General features: G+C 43.1%; 1 protein-coding gene across 3 annotated transcripts in view; it reads left to right on the top strand.

The window, feature by feature from the left end:
- LOC124620164 (DNA topoisomerase 2-binding protein 1-like) overlaps window positions 1-14378 on the top strand; it is a 289518-nt gene that overhangs the window by 49649 nt on the left and 225491 nt on the right. For all 3 annotated transcript variants that reach the window (XM_047146853.1, XM_047146844.1, XM_047146837.1), the window contains exon 2: window positions 11116-11255. In XM_047146853.1, coding sequence (XP_047002809.1) covers window positions 11116-11255 — 140 coding nt within the window. The remainder of the gene's footprint in view (window positions 1-11115; window positions 11256-14378) is intronic.

Raw genomic sequence — 14378 nt, 5'->3', positions numbered from 1 at the left:
CTAAAGATCAAGCAGACACAGCAAACCCAGCTAAATATCGCCCCATAACATGCCTACCAACAATATACAAAATATTAACTTCAGTCATTACACAGAAATTAATGACACATACAACACAGAACAAAATTATGAATGAAGAACAAAAAGGCTGTTGCAAAGGAGCACGAGGATGTAAAGAGCAACTGATAATAGATGCAGAGGTGACATATCAAGCTAAAACTAAACAAAGGTCGCTACACTATGCATACATTGATTACCAAAAAGCTTTTGATAGTGTACCCCACTCATGGTTACTACAAATATACAAAGTAGATCCTAAATTGATACAGTTCCTAAACATAGTAATGAAAAATTGGAAAACCACACTTAATATCCAAACAAATTCAAATAATATCACATCACAGCCAATACAGATTAAGCGTGGAATATATCAAGGAGACTCATTAAGTCCTTTCTGGTTCTGCCTTGCTCTGAACCCACTATCCAACATGCTAAATAATACAAATTATGGATACAATATTACTGGAACATACCCACACAAAATCACACATCTGCTATACATGGATGATCTAAAACTGCTGGCAGCAACAAATCAACAACCCAACCAATTACTAAAGATAACAGAAGTATTCAGCAATGATATAAATATGGCTTTTGGAACAGACAAATGTAAGAAAAATAGCATAGTCAAGGGAAAACACACTAAACAAGAAGATTATATATTGGATAACCACAGCGACTGCATAGAAGCGATGGAAAAAACAGATGCCTATAAATATCTAGGATACAGACAAAAAATAGGAATAGATAATACAAATATTAAAGAAGAACTAAAAGAAAAATATAGACAAAGACTAACAAAAATACTGAAAACAGAATTGACAGCAAGAAACAAAACAAAAGCTATAAATACTTATGCTATACCAATATTGACCTACTCATTTGGAGTAGTGAAATGGAGTAACACAGACCTAGAAGCACCCAATACACTTACACGATCACAATGCCACAAAAATAGAATACATCACATACATTCAGCAACTGAAAGTTTCACATTAAGCAGAAAGGAAGGAGGAAGGGGATTTATCGACATAAAAAACCTACATTATGGACAGGTAGACAATTTAAGAAAATTCTTTATAGAACGAGCAGAAACTAGCAAAATACACTAAGCAATCACTCATATAAATACATCGGCTACACCACTGCAATTTCATAACCACTTCTACAACCCTTTAGATCAAATAACATCAACAGATACGAAGAAAGTAAATTGGAAAAAGAAAACACTACATGGCAAGCACCCGTATCATCTAACACAGCCACACATCGATCAAGATGCATCCCCCCCCTGCGGGTCCGGGGATTAGAATAGGCCCGCGGTATTCCTGCCTGTCGTAAGAGGCGACTAAAAGGAGTCCATCCCCCTCACGGGGGTAGTTCGCGCCTGCGTCCGGAGACGGACGGTTCCACGACCTATCATCGTGGTCCTTTTGGTTTTTTCACTTCTCGTTTCTTCCTTCCTTTTGTTGGTTCCTTTCTTTGCTCTTCTCCACCTCACTGTCTTCCTTACTCTTTCCCTTGCCTTCTCCTTGCCTTCTCATTGCCTTTTTCTCCTTGCCTTCTCATTGCCTTTTTCTCCTTGCCTTCTCATTGCCTTCTTCTCCTTGCCTTCTTATTGCCTTCTTCCCCTTGCTTTCTCATTGCCTTCTTCTCCTTGCCTTCTCTGGTCTCCGCCTCGGCGTTTGAGACAGTCTGTCCTCTTTCTCCCTCTCTCTCTTCTTTTTCCTCTTCTTCCTTCCTCCCTGTGCGTGTCTGAAGGCCGACCCACGCGTTCGCACGCGTAGCCGGTGACGGGGTAAGGCGTAAGTCCCCGCCCTGGGTAGACATGTAAGGCACGCGCGTACCCCCTGGTAAAGGCCAGGCCCGGGGAGGGGTGATTGCCTGAGCTGATACCTTCTGACCATGCCGATTGGTCCCTCCGTCTGTTTCTCGGGAGGTGTGACCTGAGGTGTAAACATTCACCTAAGGCGGGAGTGCCCTCTGAGAGGGTCCCCACAAGGAAGGAGCGCGCCATCGGAGACGCTGGCAATCATGGGGGATTCCTCCGCAATGGATTCTACTCCATCTCTTTCGACTTCGACCCAAAAACGGAAACGTGACCAGCCAACAGTGACAAAAGTACTACCGCCTGCCCCACAGTTCCTCATAGTTTCTCGAACTGAGGACGGAAAGGATTTTTCCTCTGTCAACCCTTTCGTTATTCAGAAGGGCGTAGATGCCATAGCCGGATCTGTCAAATCCTGTACCAGGTTGCGTAACGGCACCTTATTACTGGAAACTGAGAATGCCTTTCAGGCACAAAAACTGCTTCGGGCCACCCTCCTGTACACGTTCCCTGTCCGGGTGGAGGCCCACCGAACTTTGAATTCGTCTCGTGGTGTGGTCTATACTGACTCCCTCGACGGATTGACTGACGAGGAGCTTCAATCATTCCTCCCTGAGCAGGGCGTGACGGCTGTCCATAGGGTCATGAAAAAGGTAAACAATGACCTTGTACCGACCCGGACAATTTTCTTGACCTTCGATAGTGTTAAGCTGCCATCGCGCATCAAGGCGGGCTACGAGGTTATTTCTGTTCGCCCCTATATCCCGACACCTACGCGCTGCTACCAGTGTCAGCGTTTCAATCACACTCGACAGTCTTGTTCCAATGCGGCTAAATGTGTCACCTGTGGCAGGGATGCCCATGAGGGTGACTGTCCACCTCCGTCTCCTCGTTGTGTGAACTGTCAGGGTGACCATGCAGCATCCTCCCGCGACTGTCCTGTCTATAAGGAAGAACGCTGTATCCAGGAAATTCGGGTCAAAGAGAAAGTGTCCACCTCGGCTGCTCGCAAGCTATTGGCTAGTAGGAAGCCCACGCTGCTCCCAGCGGGGAAATACAGTACTGTCCTCGCCTCTCCTCGGACTACCCGGGAGGTAGCAACCCAGACATGCGATCTGACCTTCAGCACCACGGTCGTCCGTTTGGCCAGTGCTAAGATCGCGCGGTCGACGTCTCCTCTTCCTCCCATCACCCCACAGACACGAGAACCTTCTTCAGCTTCTGCTAAAACGAAGACACCGAAGTCAGATGCACGGGCCTTCAAGAAGGAACCATCCCGTGCAGACTTCCTCCGTACCTCGACCTCACAGCCTTCGACCGGTACTTCCACTACACGTCCTTCCAAAAAGGCGCATAGGAAGCACAGTTCTCCTTCCCCGCCACGGCGCATTTCTTCTCTTGCGCCACCCAGCGGCTGCCGCCCCAGGCCGTCATCCGTTTCGCCTGGCCGCACCGCTGGTCGCCGTACATCTGGCCGTTCACTGGCGGAGGAAGCTCCCCCTCCCGGCCATCCTCCCGAGATGGCCGATGACCCTATAGACCCAATGGACGATGACTGTCCGCCTACTGATAGCGGCGGCAGTGCTCGCTCGAAGCCAGGCCCTAAGCGGCCTTCGAGGTGACCACTTCTCTCATCTTTCTTTTCTTACGATGGCACTTATTCACTGGAATATTCGCAGCATTCGCTCCAACCGAGAGGACTTGAAGTTGCTGCTCCGCTTGCACCGTCCGCTTGTCGTAGCCCTCCAGGAAACGAAGTTACGCCCATGCGATCAAATTGCCTTGGCACACTACACCTCTGTGCGTTTTGACCTACCCCCTGTGGTAGGTATCCCAGCTCATGGAGGGGTTATGTTGCTGGTCCGGGATGATATTTACTACGATCCCATCACGTTGCACACCGGCCTGCAGGCAGTTGCCATCCGCATTACTCTCCCCACTTTTACGTTTTCCTTTTGTACCGTTTACACTCCATCGTCATCTGCCGTTACCAGGGCAGACGTGATGCAACTTATTGCTCAGCTACCTGCACCATTTTTGTTAACTGGAGACTTCAATGCCCACCATCCCCTTTGGGGCTCTCCAGCATCCTGCCCGAGGGGCTCCTTGTTAGCAGACCTTTTCAACCAGCTCGATCTTGTCTGCCTCAATACTGGCGCCCCTACTTTTCTTTCGGACACATCTCACACCTATTCCCATTTAGACCTCTCTATATGTACTCCCCAACTTGCACGCCGGTTTGAGTGGTATGCACTTTCTGATACATATTCGAGCGACCATTTCCCGTGTGTTATCCATCTCCTGCAGCATACTCCCTCTCCGTGCTCCTCTCGTTGGACCATCTCCAAGGCAGACTGGGAGCTCTTCTCTTCCAGGGCTACCTTTCAGGATCAAACCTTCACAAGCTGCGATCGTCAGGTCGCACACCTCACGGAAGTCATTCTCGCTGCTGCTGAATATTCCATCCCTCACCCTACTTCTTCTCCACGTCGCGTACCGGTCCCCTGGTGGACCGCAGCATGTAGAGATGCTTTACGTGCTCGTCGACGTGCTTTACGCACCTTTAAGCGCCACCCTACAGTGGCGAATTGTATTAATTATAAACGATTACGTGCTCAGTGTCGTCGTATTATTAAAGAAAGCAAGAAAGCCAGCTGGGCTGCTTTCACAAGCACCTTCAACAGTTCTACCCCTTCTTCTGTTGTCTGGGGTAGCCTGCGCCGGCTATCTGGCACTAAGGTCCACTCCCCAGTTTCTGGCTTGAAGGTCGCGAATGAAGTCCTTGTGGCCCCTGAGGCTGTCTCCAATGCCTTCGGCCGCTTTTTCGCCGAGGTTTCGAGCTCCGCTCATTACCACCCTGCCTTCCTCCCCCGCAAACAGGCAGAGGAGGCTAGGCCACCTGACTTCCGCTCCTCGAATTGTGAAAGTTATAATGCCCCATTCACCATGCGGGAACTCGAAACCGCACTTGGCCGATCACGGTCCTCCGCTCCAGGGCCTGATTCTATTCATATTCAGATGCTGAAGAACCTTTCTCCTGCGGGTAAAGGTTTTCTTCTTCGTACATACAATCGCATCTGGATTGAGGGACATGTTCCCGCATGCTGGCGCGAGTCTATTGTTGTCCCGATTCCTAAGCCGGGGAAGGACAAGCACTTGCCTTCCAGTTATCGACCTATCTCGCTTACCAGCTGTGTCTGTAAAGTGATGGAGCGAATGGTTAACTCTCGATTGGTTTGGCTGCTCGAGTCTCGACGCCTACTTACCAATGTACAATGTGGATTTCGAAGGCGCCGCTCTGCTGTTGACCATCTGGTTACCTTGTCGACCTTCATTATGAATAACTTCTTGCGGAAGCGCCCGACCGCGGCTGTGTTCTTTGATTTGGAGAAGGCTTACGACACCTGTTGGAGGGCGGGCATTCTCCGCACCATGCATACATGGGGCTTTCGCGGTCGCCTCCCTCTTTTTATTCATTCCTTTTTAATGGATCGACAGTTTCGGGTACGTGTGGGTTCTGTCCTGTCCGACACCTTTCGCCAGGAGAATGGGGTGCCACAGGGCTCAGTTTTGAGCGTCGCTCTCTTCGCCATCGCGATCAATCCAATAATGGATTGCCTCCCAGCTGATGTATCAGGCTCCCTTTTCGTGGACGATTTTACCATCTATTGCAGCGCGCAGTGTGCACGTGTCCTGGAGCGCTGTCTTCAGCGTTCTCTTGACCGTCTTTACTCCTGGAGTGTCGCCAATGGCTTCCGTTTTTCTGCCGAGAAGACGGTCTGTATTAACTTCTGGCGCTACAAAGAGTTTCTCCCACCGTCCTTACGACTCGGTCCCGTTGCTCTCCCACTCGTGGAGACAATCAAATTTTTAGGCCTTACCTTTGACAGGAAACTTAGCTGGTCTCCACATGTGTCATATTTGGCCGCCCGTTGTACCCGTTCTTTAAATGTCCTCCGTGTTCTCAGTGGTATGTCGTGGGGAGCGGATCGAACCGTCCTACTTCGTCTATATCGGTCGATCGTCCGCTCCAAGCTGGATTATGGGAGCTTCGTATACTCCTCTGCACGGCCATCCATCTTATGCCGCCTCAACTCCATACAACATCGGGGTTTACGACTTGCGATCGGAGCATTTTATACCAGTCCCGTAGAGAGTCTTCATGCTGACGCTGGCGAATTGCCACTCACCTACCGGCGCGATATACTGCTTTGTCGGTATGCCTGTCGGCTACTGTCAATGCCCGACCATCCGTCTTATCGTTCCTTTTTTGACGACTCTCTTGACCTTCAATACGGGTTGTATGTCTCTGCCTTGCTACCCCCTGGAGTTCGCTTTCGTCGCCTCCTTCAACACCTTCATTTTTCACTCCCTGCAACCTTTCGAGTGGGCGAGAGCCGCACGCCACCTTGGCTCCAGGCTCAGGTCCGCGTTCACCTCGACCTCAGCTCGCTCCCAAAAGAGGTCACCCCCGGTTCGGTCTACCACTCCCGTTTTTTGGAACTTCGTTCGAAGTTCAACAACATGACTTTCATTTATACAGATGGCTCTAAGACCAATGACGGGGTCGGGTGTTCCTTTATTGTCGGGGCACAAAGTTTCCAATACCGGCTCCATGGCCATTGTTCGGTCTTCACAGCTGAGCTCTTTGCCCTCTACCAGGCTGTTCTTTACATCTGCCGCCACCGACATTCTGCTTATGTCATCTGCTCAGATTCCCTGAGCGCCATCCAGAGCCTCAGTGATCCGTACCAGGTTCACCCTTTCGTACACCGGATCCAACGCTCTCTTCAGCAGCTGGTGGACGTCGGTACGCCGGTTAGCTTTATGTGGGTTCCTGGCCATGTCGGTATCCCTGGGAACGAAGCTGCAGATGCCGCGGCCAAGGCTGCGGTCCTCAAGCCTCGGACAGCTTCTTGTTGTGTCCCTTCGTCCGATTTTAGCAGGGTCATTTGTCGGCGCGTTGTGTCGCTGTGGCATGCCGATTGGGCTGCACTTACCGACAACAAGCTTCGGGCCTTAAAACCTCTTCCCGTGGCTTGGACGTCCTCCTCACGCCCTTCTCGGCGGGAGGAGGTCGTTTTAGCAAGGTTAAGAATTGGACACTGCCGGTTCAGCCATCGCCATCTGCTGACGGCTGCGCCGGCGCCGTTCTGCCCATGTGGGCACTTGCTGACGGTTAGACACATTTTAATGTCCTGTCCTGATCTTAACACACTGCGCCTCGATCTTAACCTGCCTAATACTTTCGATGCCATTTTAGCGGATGACCCACGAGCAGCTGCTCGTGTTCTTTGTTTTATCAATTTGACACACCTCGCTAAGGACATTTGATGATGTTTTTTAATCCTATGCCTGTCAGTCTGTCTTTTATTGTGTTTTCCCTTTTAGTTGTTGTTGTCAACTTGTGCCTCGCGGTGCATTCTTAGAGTAGTCAGGGCGCTAATGACCATTGAAGTTGTGCGCCCGAAAACCACAAAAAAAAAAAAAAAAAAAAAAAAAAGATGCATCCAACACATGGCTAAGAAAAGGCAATATATACAGTGAGACGGAAGGATTCATGATTGCAATACAGGATCAAACAATAAACACCAGGTATTACAGCAAGCATATAATTAAAGATCCCAATACCACAACAGATAAATGCAGACTTTGCAAACAACAAATAGAAACAGTAGATCACATCACAAGTGGATGTACAATACTAGCAAATACAGAATACCCCAGAAGACGTGACAATATAGCAAAAATAATACATCAACAGTTTGCCTTACAACATAAACTTATAAAACAACATGTTCCCACATACAAGTATGCACCACAAAATGTACTGGAGAACGATGAATACAAATTATACTGGAACAGAACCATTATAACAGATAAAACAACACCACATAACAAACTTGACATCATACTCACCAATAAAAAGAAGAAATTAACACAACTAATCGAAATATCCATACCCAATACAACAAATATACAAAAGAAAACAGGAGAAAAAATTGATAAATACATCCAACTGGCTGAGGAAGTAAAGGACATGTGGCATCAGGATAAAGTTGACATTATACTAATTATGCTATCAACTACAGGAGTCATACCACACAATATCCACCAGTACATCAACGCAATACAGCTACATCCAAACGTATATATACATTTACAGAAATCTGTAATTATTGATACATGTTCAATTACCCGAAAGTTCCTAAATGCAATGTAACATATACAGTACAGTTAAAAGGAAGTCACGCTTGATCAAGGTCTGCGTCACTTTCCATTTTTAACCAGACATAACGTCTGAGACGGGAAAGAGAAATAATAATAATAATAATCTGTCCGTTCACATGCTTATCTCCTGTGGCGTGTGAAGATCCACTGGAATGCAGTGTTACATGGCGTCACACTCTTGGTGCACCGTGCTTTAACATAATGTGTTTTGTATGCTAGTAAGAGGGAAGCCAGTAGCCGAACCCTCAATTTTAGCTGAGGACGAATCAATAACAATAAAATTTTTGACATTTTGTGTGACATCCCGAATCCTGTCCAGTTTAGTTGGACAAAGGTTTTAATGTGTTTTTGGATGGCTGCTTCATCCTGTTAGTTAAATGATCAACCAGCCATCAGAACAGCATACATTGTTTTATTAATACTATTAACATATGTTGACAGTATGAATAGCTGTACTGTAGATTGTGAGAGGGATGATCTAAGACTGTGGCTGTAGTTTGTCCCCTGCTGCTCATTTTGCTAGAGCGAGTACTTGTGAACCAGTACAATGGTCTTGAGAAAGATGCTGATGACCACACAGTCTGTTGCGCAACAATTTTAGATCCATCCATCCAGTACAGGCTTCATAGACTACTGATGATAGATAAATATCACGGTCACAACTGTTCCCCTTCTTATGCATTGTCGTGATTATGTTCTTCTATTTCTGTGGGATGCTATTCTCCTCTCACACTCTCTGTAACAGTAAAGTAAGTTCCTGTATGATTTTTTTCTCCTCTGTACTTGATTAGTTCCGGAGCTAACCCATCACCTCCCACAGCTGGATGATGAAGACCTCACATCAAGTGACAGGAGAGAATGGAGAAACTGGGACAAAAACAAGGGGGGAAAAATCGTGACCATGAAGAGATTGTGCAACAATAAAGCAGAATGGAAGAAATTGATAGAGTAAGGTTATCCTGATGCTTGGAAGTATAAAGGTAATTGGAAATGAAAGGAAGGGGGGGGGGGGGGGGGGGGAGAAGAAGAAGAAGAAGAAGAAGAAGAAGACTATTAAGTTCCTATTCCTAAGTTGTATTGTTAGCTCCTTCAATTTGTGTGTGGACTTTGAATCATCTTGTATTTTACTCCATAGGACATTTGTGAGCTTGATACATTCATATGTAGTGTTTCCCTAATTTTCCCCCTTCCATGGAACATATCATTATAGTGTATATTATTATTATTATTATTATTATTATTATTATTTCTTTCCTTTCTTAGACTTATTATTATTATTATTATTATTGGAGTGCCTGTAAGACATTAATTTCAAATTACATACATGGGGAGAAATTGATTACCACGAGCTATTGTTGGGAACTGCTCTGGCATAATAATTTAATTATTAGATTAAGTTAGATTTACTTTCATTCCAATTGGTCTGTAGTGAGGAGGTCCTCCAGGATGTAGAACATGTCAGAAAAACAATAATACATGACAGATATTTACAACTGAGACAAATAAGCTGATGTACATTCCACAGGTCCCAAATGGACTGATCATAATTTTTTTAATGAACACTATATTAAAGAATCATTTTACGAACACTCATTTACTAAGATTACATTAATGCACTGAATTTAAAATTTAAAAAAAAATGTTTTTATTTGTTTATAAGGTAATAAACATATAATAGAACTACTACAATACTTATTTACAATGAACGCATTACTGCACTGAAATGGTGCAGACGTTAGACAGTAGTTACACACACACACAATGCTCTTTTAATTTGATTCTCAGTATTTAGTTTGAGAATCGATACCACAATACCATTAACACGTCATGGCAGTAGAATGACACAAAAAATTTAACAACTTGTATAACCACTTTCAACCCATGTACTCCTTGGAGATTGATAACAAATCTTCACTGCTTTAAAACATTCTGACTAAAGTTCTAAATATTATGAAGCTTATTTTATCACTTCATTTTTATTTTGCCTAATGATTTGAGGAAAGCATGGAACTCTGAAATTAAAGTAGCTGTTCAGAGCTAAAGTCATAAATCCTCATTATAAGAGCATTGTACCTGAAATTCCAATGCTTTAGTGGTTATCTGTTAAATTATATTGGCAGATACTCGTGCAGAGTTTACCAAGAGAGAACCATTAGTCAGGCTTGAAAATGTTCATTTTGTCATTGATGTCTGTTACTGTATGTAATGAATGCTAGAGGATGTACAGTATACAGAGTATCTGGCTTGATTCACCTAATTACAAAGTAGATGCACTACACTACCTGAAACCAGGATATAGATAATCGCTCATTGTCAGCAGATAAAATCTAAAAACTGTTTCCCCCTGTACAGATAAGTGTAATTGTCTTTCTCAATGTATTTCCACTACCCAGATCTACAGGTAAGCATTACAGAGAAAGGTTAAAAGAAATTAGCTGTTAAGGTTTTGTATAAAAAAGTGAGATTTGTCAGAGTACCATTTTGCCAACACACAACCAAACTGTCAAACATTAACATATTATGGGCTTGGACGACACTACAGACCATTATACCACCACAACTAATACTTTGTATTCACATTTGTTGGCTTTGCCAACTCACAACTAAGTTGTCATGTTTCAGCCTAACTTATACCTCAAGCTTCCGCCTGCCACCACAACCTATGTTCCGAAAAATATAGACATTAAAAATGTTGTCAGTTTTCTGTTTTCTCCCTGTTTGTGCTTGTGATATCACACACAACAACGTTATTACATCATGGGATAAAGTCAACATCCAATATTGGTAATTAAATACTTTTCATTCCTGCCAAAATTAACTAAACTCTTAAAGACGTACACTTATTTTGAGGTTATCTAAAAAAATTACCTGTAAAGTTCCGTAGCATATAAATATTGGTATTTGCTTCACAGAGTGCCTCTGTAATAACTAACCAAAATTTATCATGCTTTCTTTCCCCCACTCTGCATTGCTTTTCATCTGTTTTTCAATTTCAGAGCTGTGTTGAACAATCTCTACATCCAGAATGGATCACAGAAAACTCTTGTGTGAAGCTAACCCCTGTGAAGAAAGATGTTTTTGTCTTCTCAGAATTTGAGGGTGTCGCTTATGAACATTTGTGTAATAATAAATGTGTGTGAGTATAACAGAAATTACTAATTTTGAAGAGAAAGAAGAAACTCCATAATATGGTACCTTCGAAATCATATTGTTTTATGGCTTGCATATAATAGAATTATGTGTAAGGTAATAGTGTTTTTGTCTCCATACAGTTAATGAAATTACAAAAAGAGGTAGGAGGTATTTTCTAGTATATCGCTTAACTGTGAACTCTACTGGATGCACCTATGCTGTCTGGAGGCATTATATCTAGTGTTTTATCTGTATTGTTTAATCTCCAATTAAACATAAAAAACTGGAAACGGATGTATTTCGTTAAGAAAGAAAGTCTTGAAATTGGCAAGAAAGTTATCTTCTCTTGTCTAATAAGTTTGCGAAACTGAGGCAATGTTTAGTGAAAATAATGTGACGTGGTGGTTTGGTTGTATAAAAATGAAATGTTGCTTTATGTGTACTAACAGCAGCACTGTAACCAAGTACAATGTTCAAACAGTTGCCTGTAGAAAGGGGTCAGTTTGGTTTGCAGTGAAGAGTATGCACATGATGTAATTATTCTACAATTCACAGAAATTTCATTTCAGTGATTTAAACAATTGAACCACAGTGGCATTTGAACTTCAAAATATGGCTGTCTGGGTAGCACTGTGAATGATAACCAAACAATTAGCACCATTTTTGATTTCAGAGCTCTCTTTTTGTCAGCTTTGGCTTCTGTATGCTCATTCAGTCTCCTATTTGCAATTATATGACTACTGGATCATGCTTGCAGTGTGGTATTTCATTGCAAATGAGTGGATGCCAGTGAATTCCTGTTTAAAATTGTACAAGTAATCAGATTTGTACGTCATCATTCAACTACTGTCATTGCTCACTAAGTTATATGCACTGTTCTTGATCACCAATTCAAAGCTCTATACCTACTTTACACTAGTTGTTCCTCATTGGAAAAAACAGCCAAGATATTTTCTGGACTGTCCCTACACAAAACTAGAACTGCCTGATTCTTGGCACATTAAACACTAGTTCTTATTGTTCTCACACACAACCATTTTACAAATTAGGGTACACGGGACTTCAATCTGTAAGGTCTAGGTTCAAATAGTGCTAACACTGTGTGTGTCAGTCAGCCAAGAGTGTAAACAAATGAGAACTTAGGCCAGTGCAGGAGAAAACCGAAAGTTTCATAGAGGCCAATTACAGATATTTCAGTTAGTGTAATTAACTGTACACAAATACGTGCATTGCATGAAGAATGTTTGACGACTTACATTAATCACTTTCACGACCACTCTTGGCTGTGTCAGTATGCGACAGTTCACGTGTGTGTGTGTGTGTGTGTGTGTGTGTGTGTGTGTGTGTGTGTGAGAGAGAGAGAGAGAGAGAGAGAGAGAGAGAGAGAGAGATATGATCGAATTGTGTTGTGAAAGGAGTGATTACTAGTCAGTAGTACTTATATCGTCGACTATTTCTATTACACCTTTTCATCTCCTGTACTGATTCTCTACCTCCTGCATTCAGAAACACTGCCTTTCATTCTGTTACTGTGAACAGTTTGGAAGGGCACTCCACGAAAAAGCAGCACCATTCAGTCTTTAGAGATAACAAACTGAAACGCAGTGCCTGTGAGTTTACGAAGGTTTGCTGCAGACATCCAGTTGCATCTGTGTGTGGGGTTATATTTAATAGTTATTGAAAAAATAACTGTTGGTACAGTATCATATTTAGCTACTTGGATGACTGCCTCGTAGGCTACACCAGAGTAAAAAGTACGTACATACAGGAATGTTTTTTATACAGATCAAAAGTGCACCTAAAATGGCAAAACACAAGATGTTGCCTACCCACCTAAAACTGGACATCATGAGAAGGCTGGAGAAGAGTGAGAACTGAAACAATTTTGTAAGTGAATTTAATAGTGCATCTTCAACTATATAGGATATGAAAGAAAAAATCAACAGCTTGAAAAATTTGTCGCAGTCTGCTTGTGTTAAAAATCTAGATGTTAGGCAGACTCCAAATAAGCATAGGTTAGGAACTACAGGTAGTTTTGTATAGGTGGTTCGGTTCTAAGAGAGCAGAGGGACAGCCGATAAGAGGGTCATTGTTAATTGAAAAGACCAAATTTTTTCATGAGGAATTAGTTCTGTCCACAGATGATAGCTCTGAAATTGCATGAGTGATAAATTCTACAGCTGTTAATTAACTGGGTGCACTTTCAACAGAAGTAGTTGACAAACAGATTGACATTGACAGACATTTGTATGAATTACTTGCTGAGTGACGACATGATCTAGTAAAATTTTTTCAGTCACAGGAGGTGCAAGAAACAGTGATGAAGAAGATAATTTTTGTCGAAAAAGACCTTAATCCAAGAAATAAGGTAGCATTTCCGTAAGGTTCCAGAGGACTCTGAAGAAAGTTTCACATAAATCATCATTGGTCCTTACATGTCCGACATATTCCATGTCTTCAACGTCGTCGAGTATCTACTGTTCCTAAAGACAGTGATACAAATTAAAGTGCATCAAATTCTTGATAACAATTTTTATTAATTAGATTTTCCTTGCTCTTATTCAAGTAAGTGGTACTTATTTTATTCCTTAACTGACATACAAAAATTATTTATACCATTAAAATTTTCTAGCACTTGGAGCTTTAAATTCTTTTAATAGGGCTGTACAGTATTCAACTTCAGTTTAATTTTGTTATTATAAAAAAGTAATAAAAGGGACATTAAATAAATAAAGCAATGAATGTTTTTTTATTGATCAATTTAGGTTGAAAAAATGCAGAATTTGTCTTGGGACATCATGATATATTCTCACTTCACCCCTATGGTTTCATGACGTTCAGATAGGTGGCAGCACTATACATAGCTTTCAGAATGCTGTCTGTAATGGAGATGTGCTGCAACCAGAGTGCTGTCATTGAGTTTGTTTTGGTGGAAAACCAGAGCATCAAAGATATTCGTATGCACTTGCAGAATGTCTACCAAGATCTGACATTGAACAAAAGCAGTCAGTCATTGGGTGAGGCTTCTGTCATCATCAGAACAAGGTAGTGCAAACATGTCCAGCCAGCCACACACAGCTGCGAATTTTGCAGTGTTGGGCTTGGGTGTTCATCACAACAAAAATGG

The sequence above is a fragment of the Schistocerca americana genome, chromosome 1 (assembly GCF_021461395.2).
Source record: "Schistocerca americana isolate TAMUIC-IGC-003095 chromosome 1, iqSchAmer2.1, whole genome shotgun sequence".
In the NCBI taxonomy this organism is placed as follows: Eukaryota; Metazoa; Arthropoda; class Insecta; order Orthoptera; family Acrididae; genus Schistocerca; species Schistocerca americana.
This window is presented reverse-complemented; position numbering and strand designations above follow the sequence as displayed.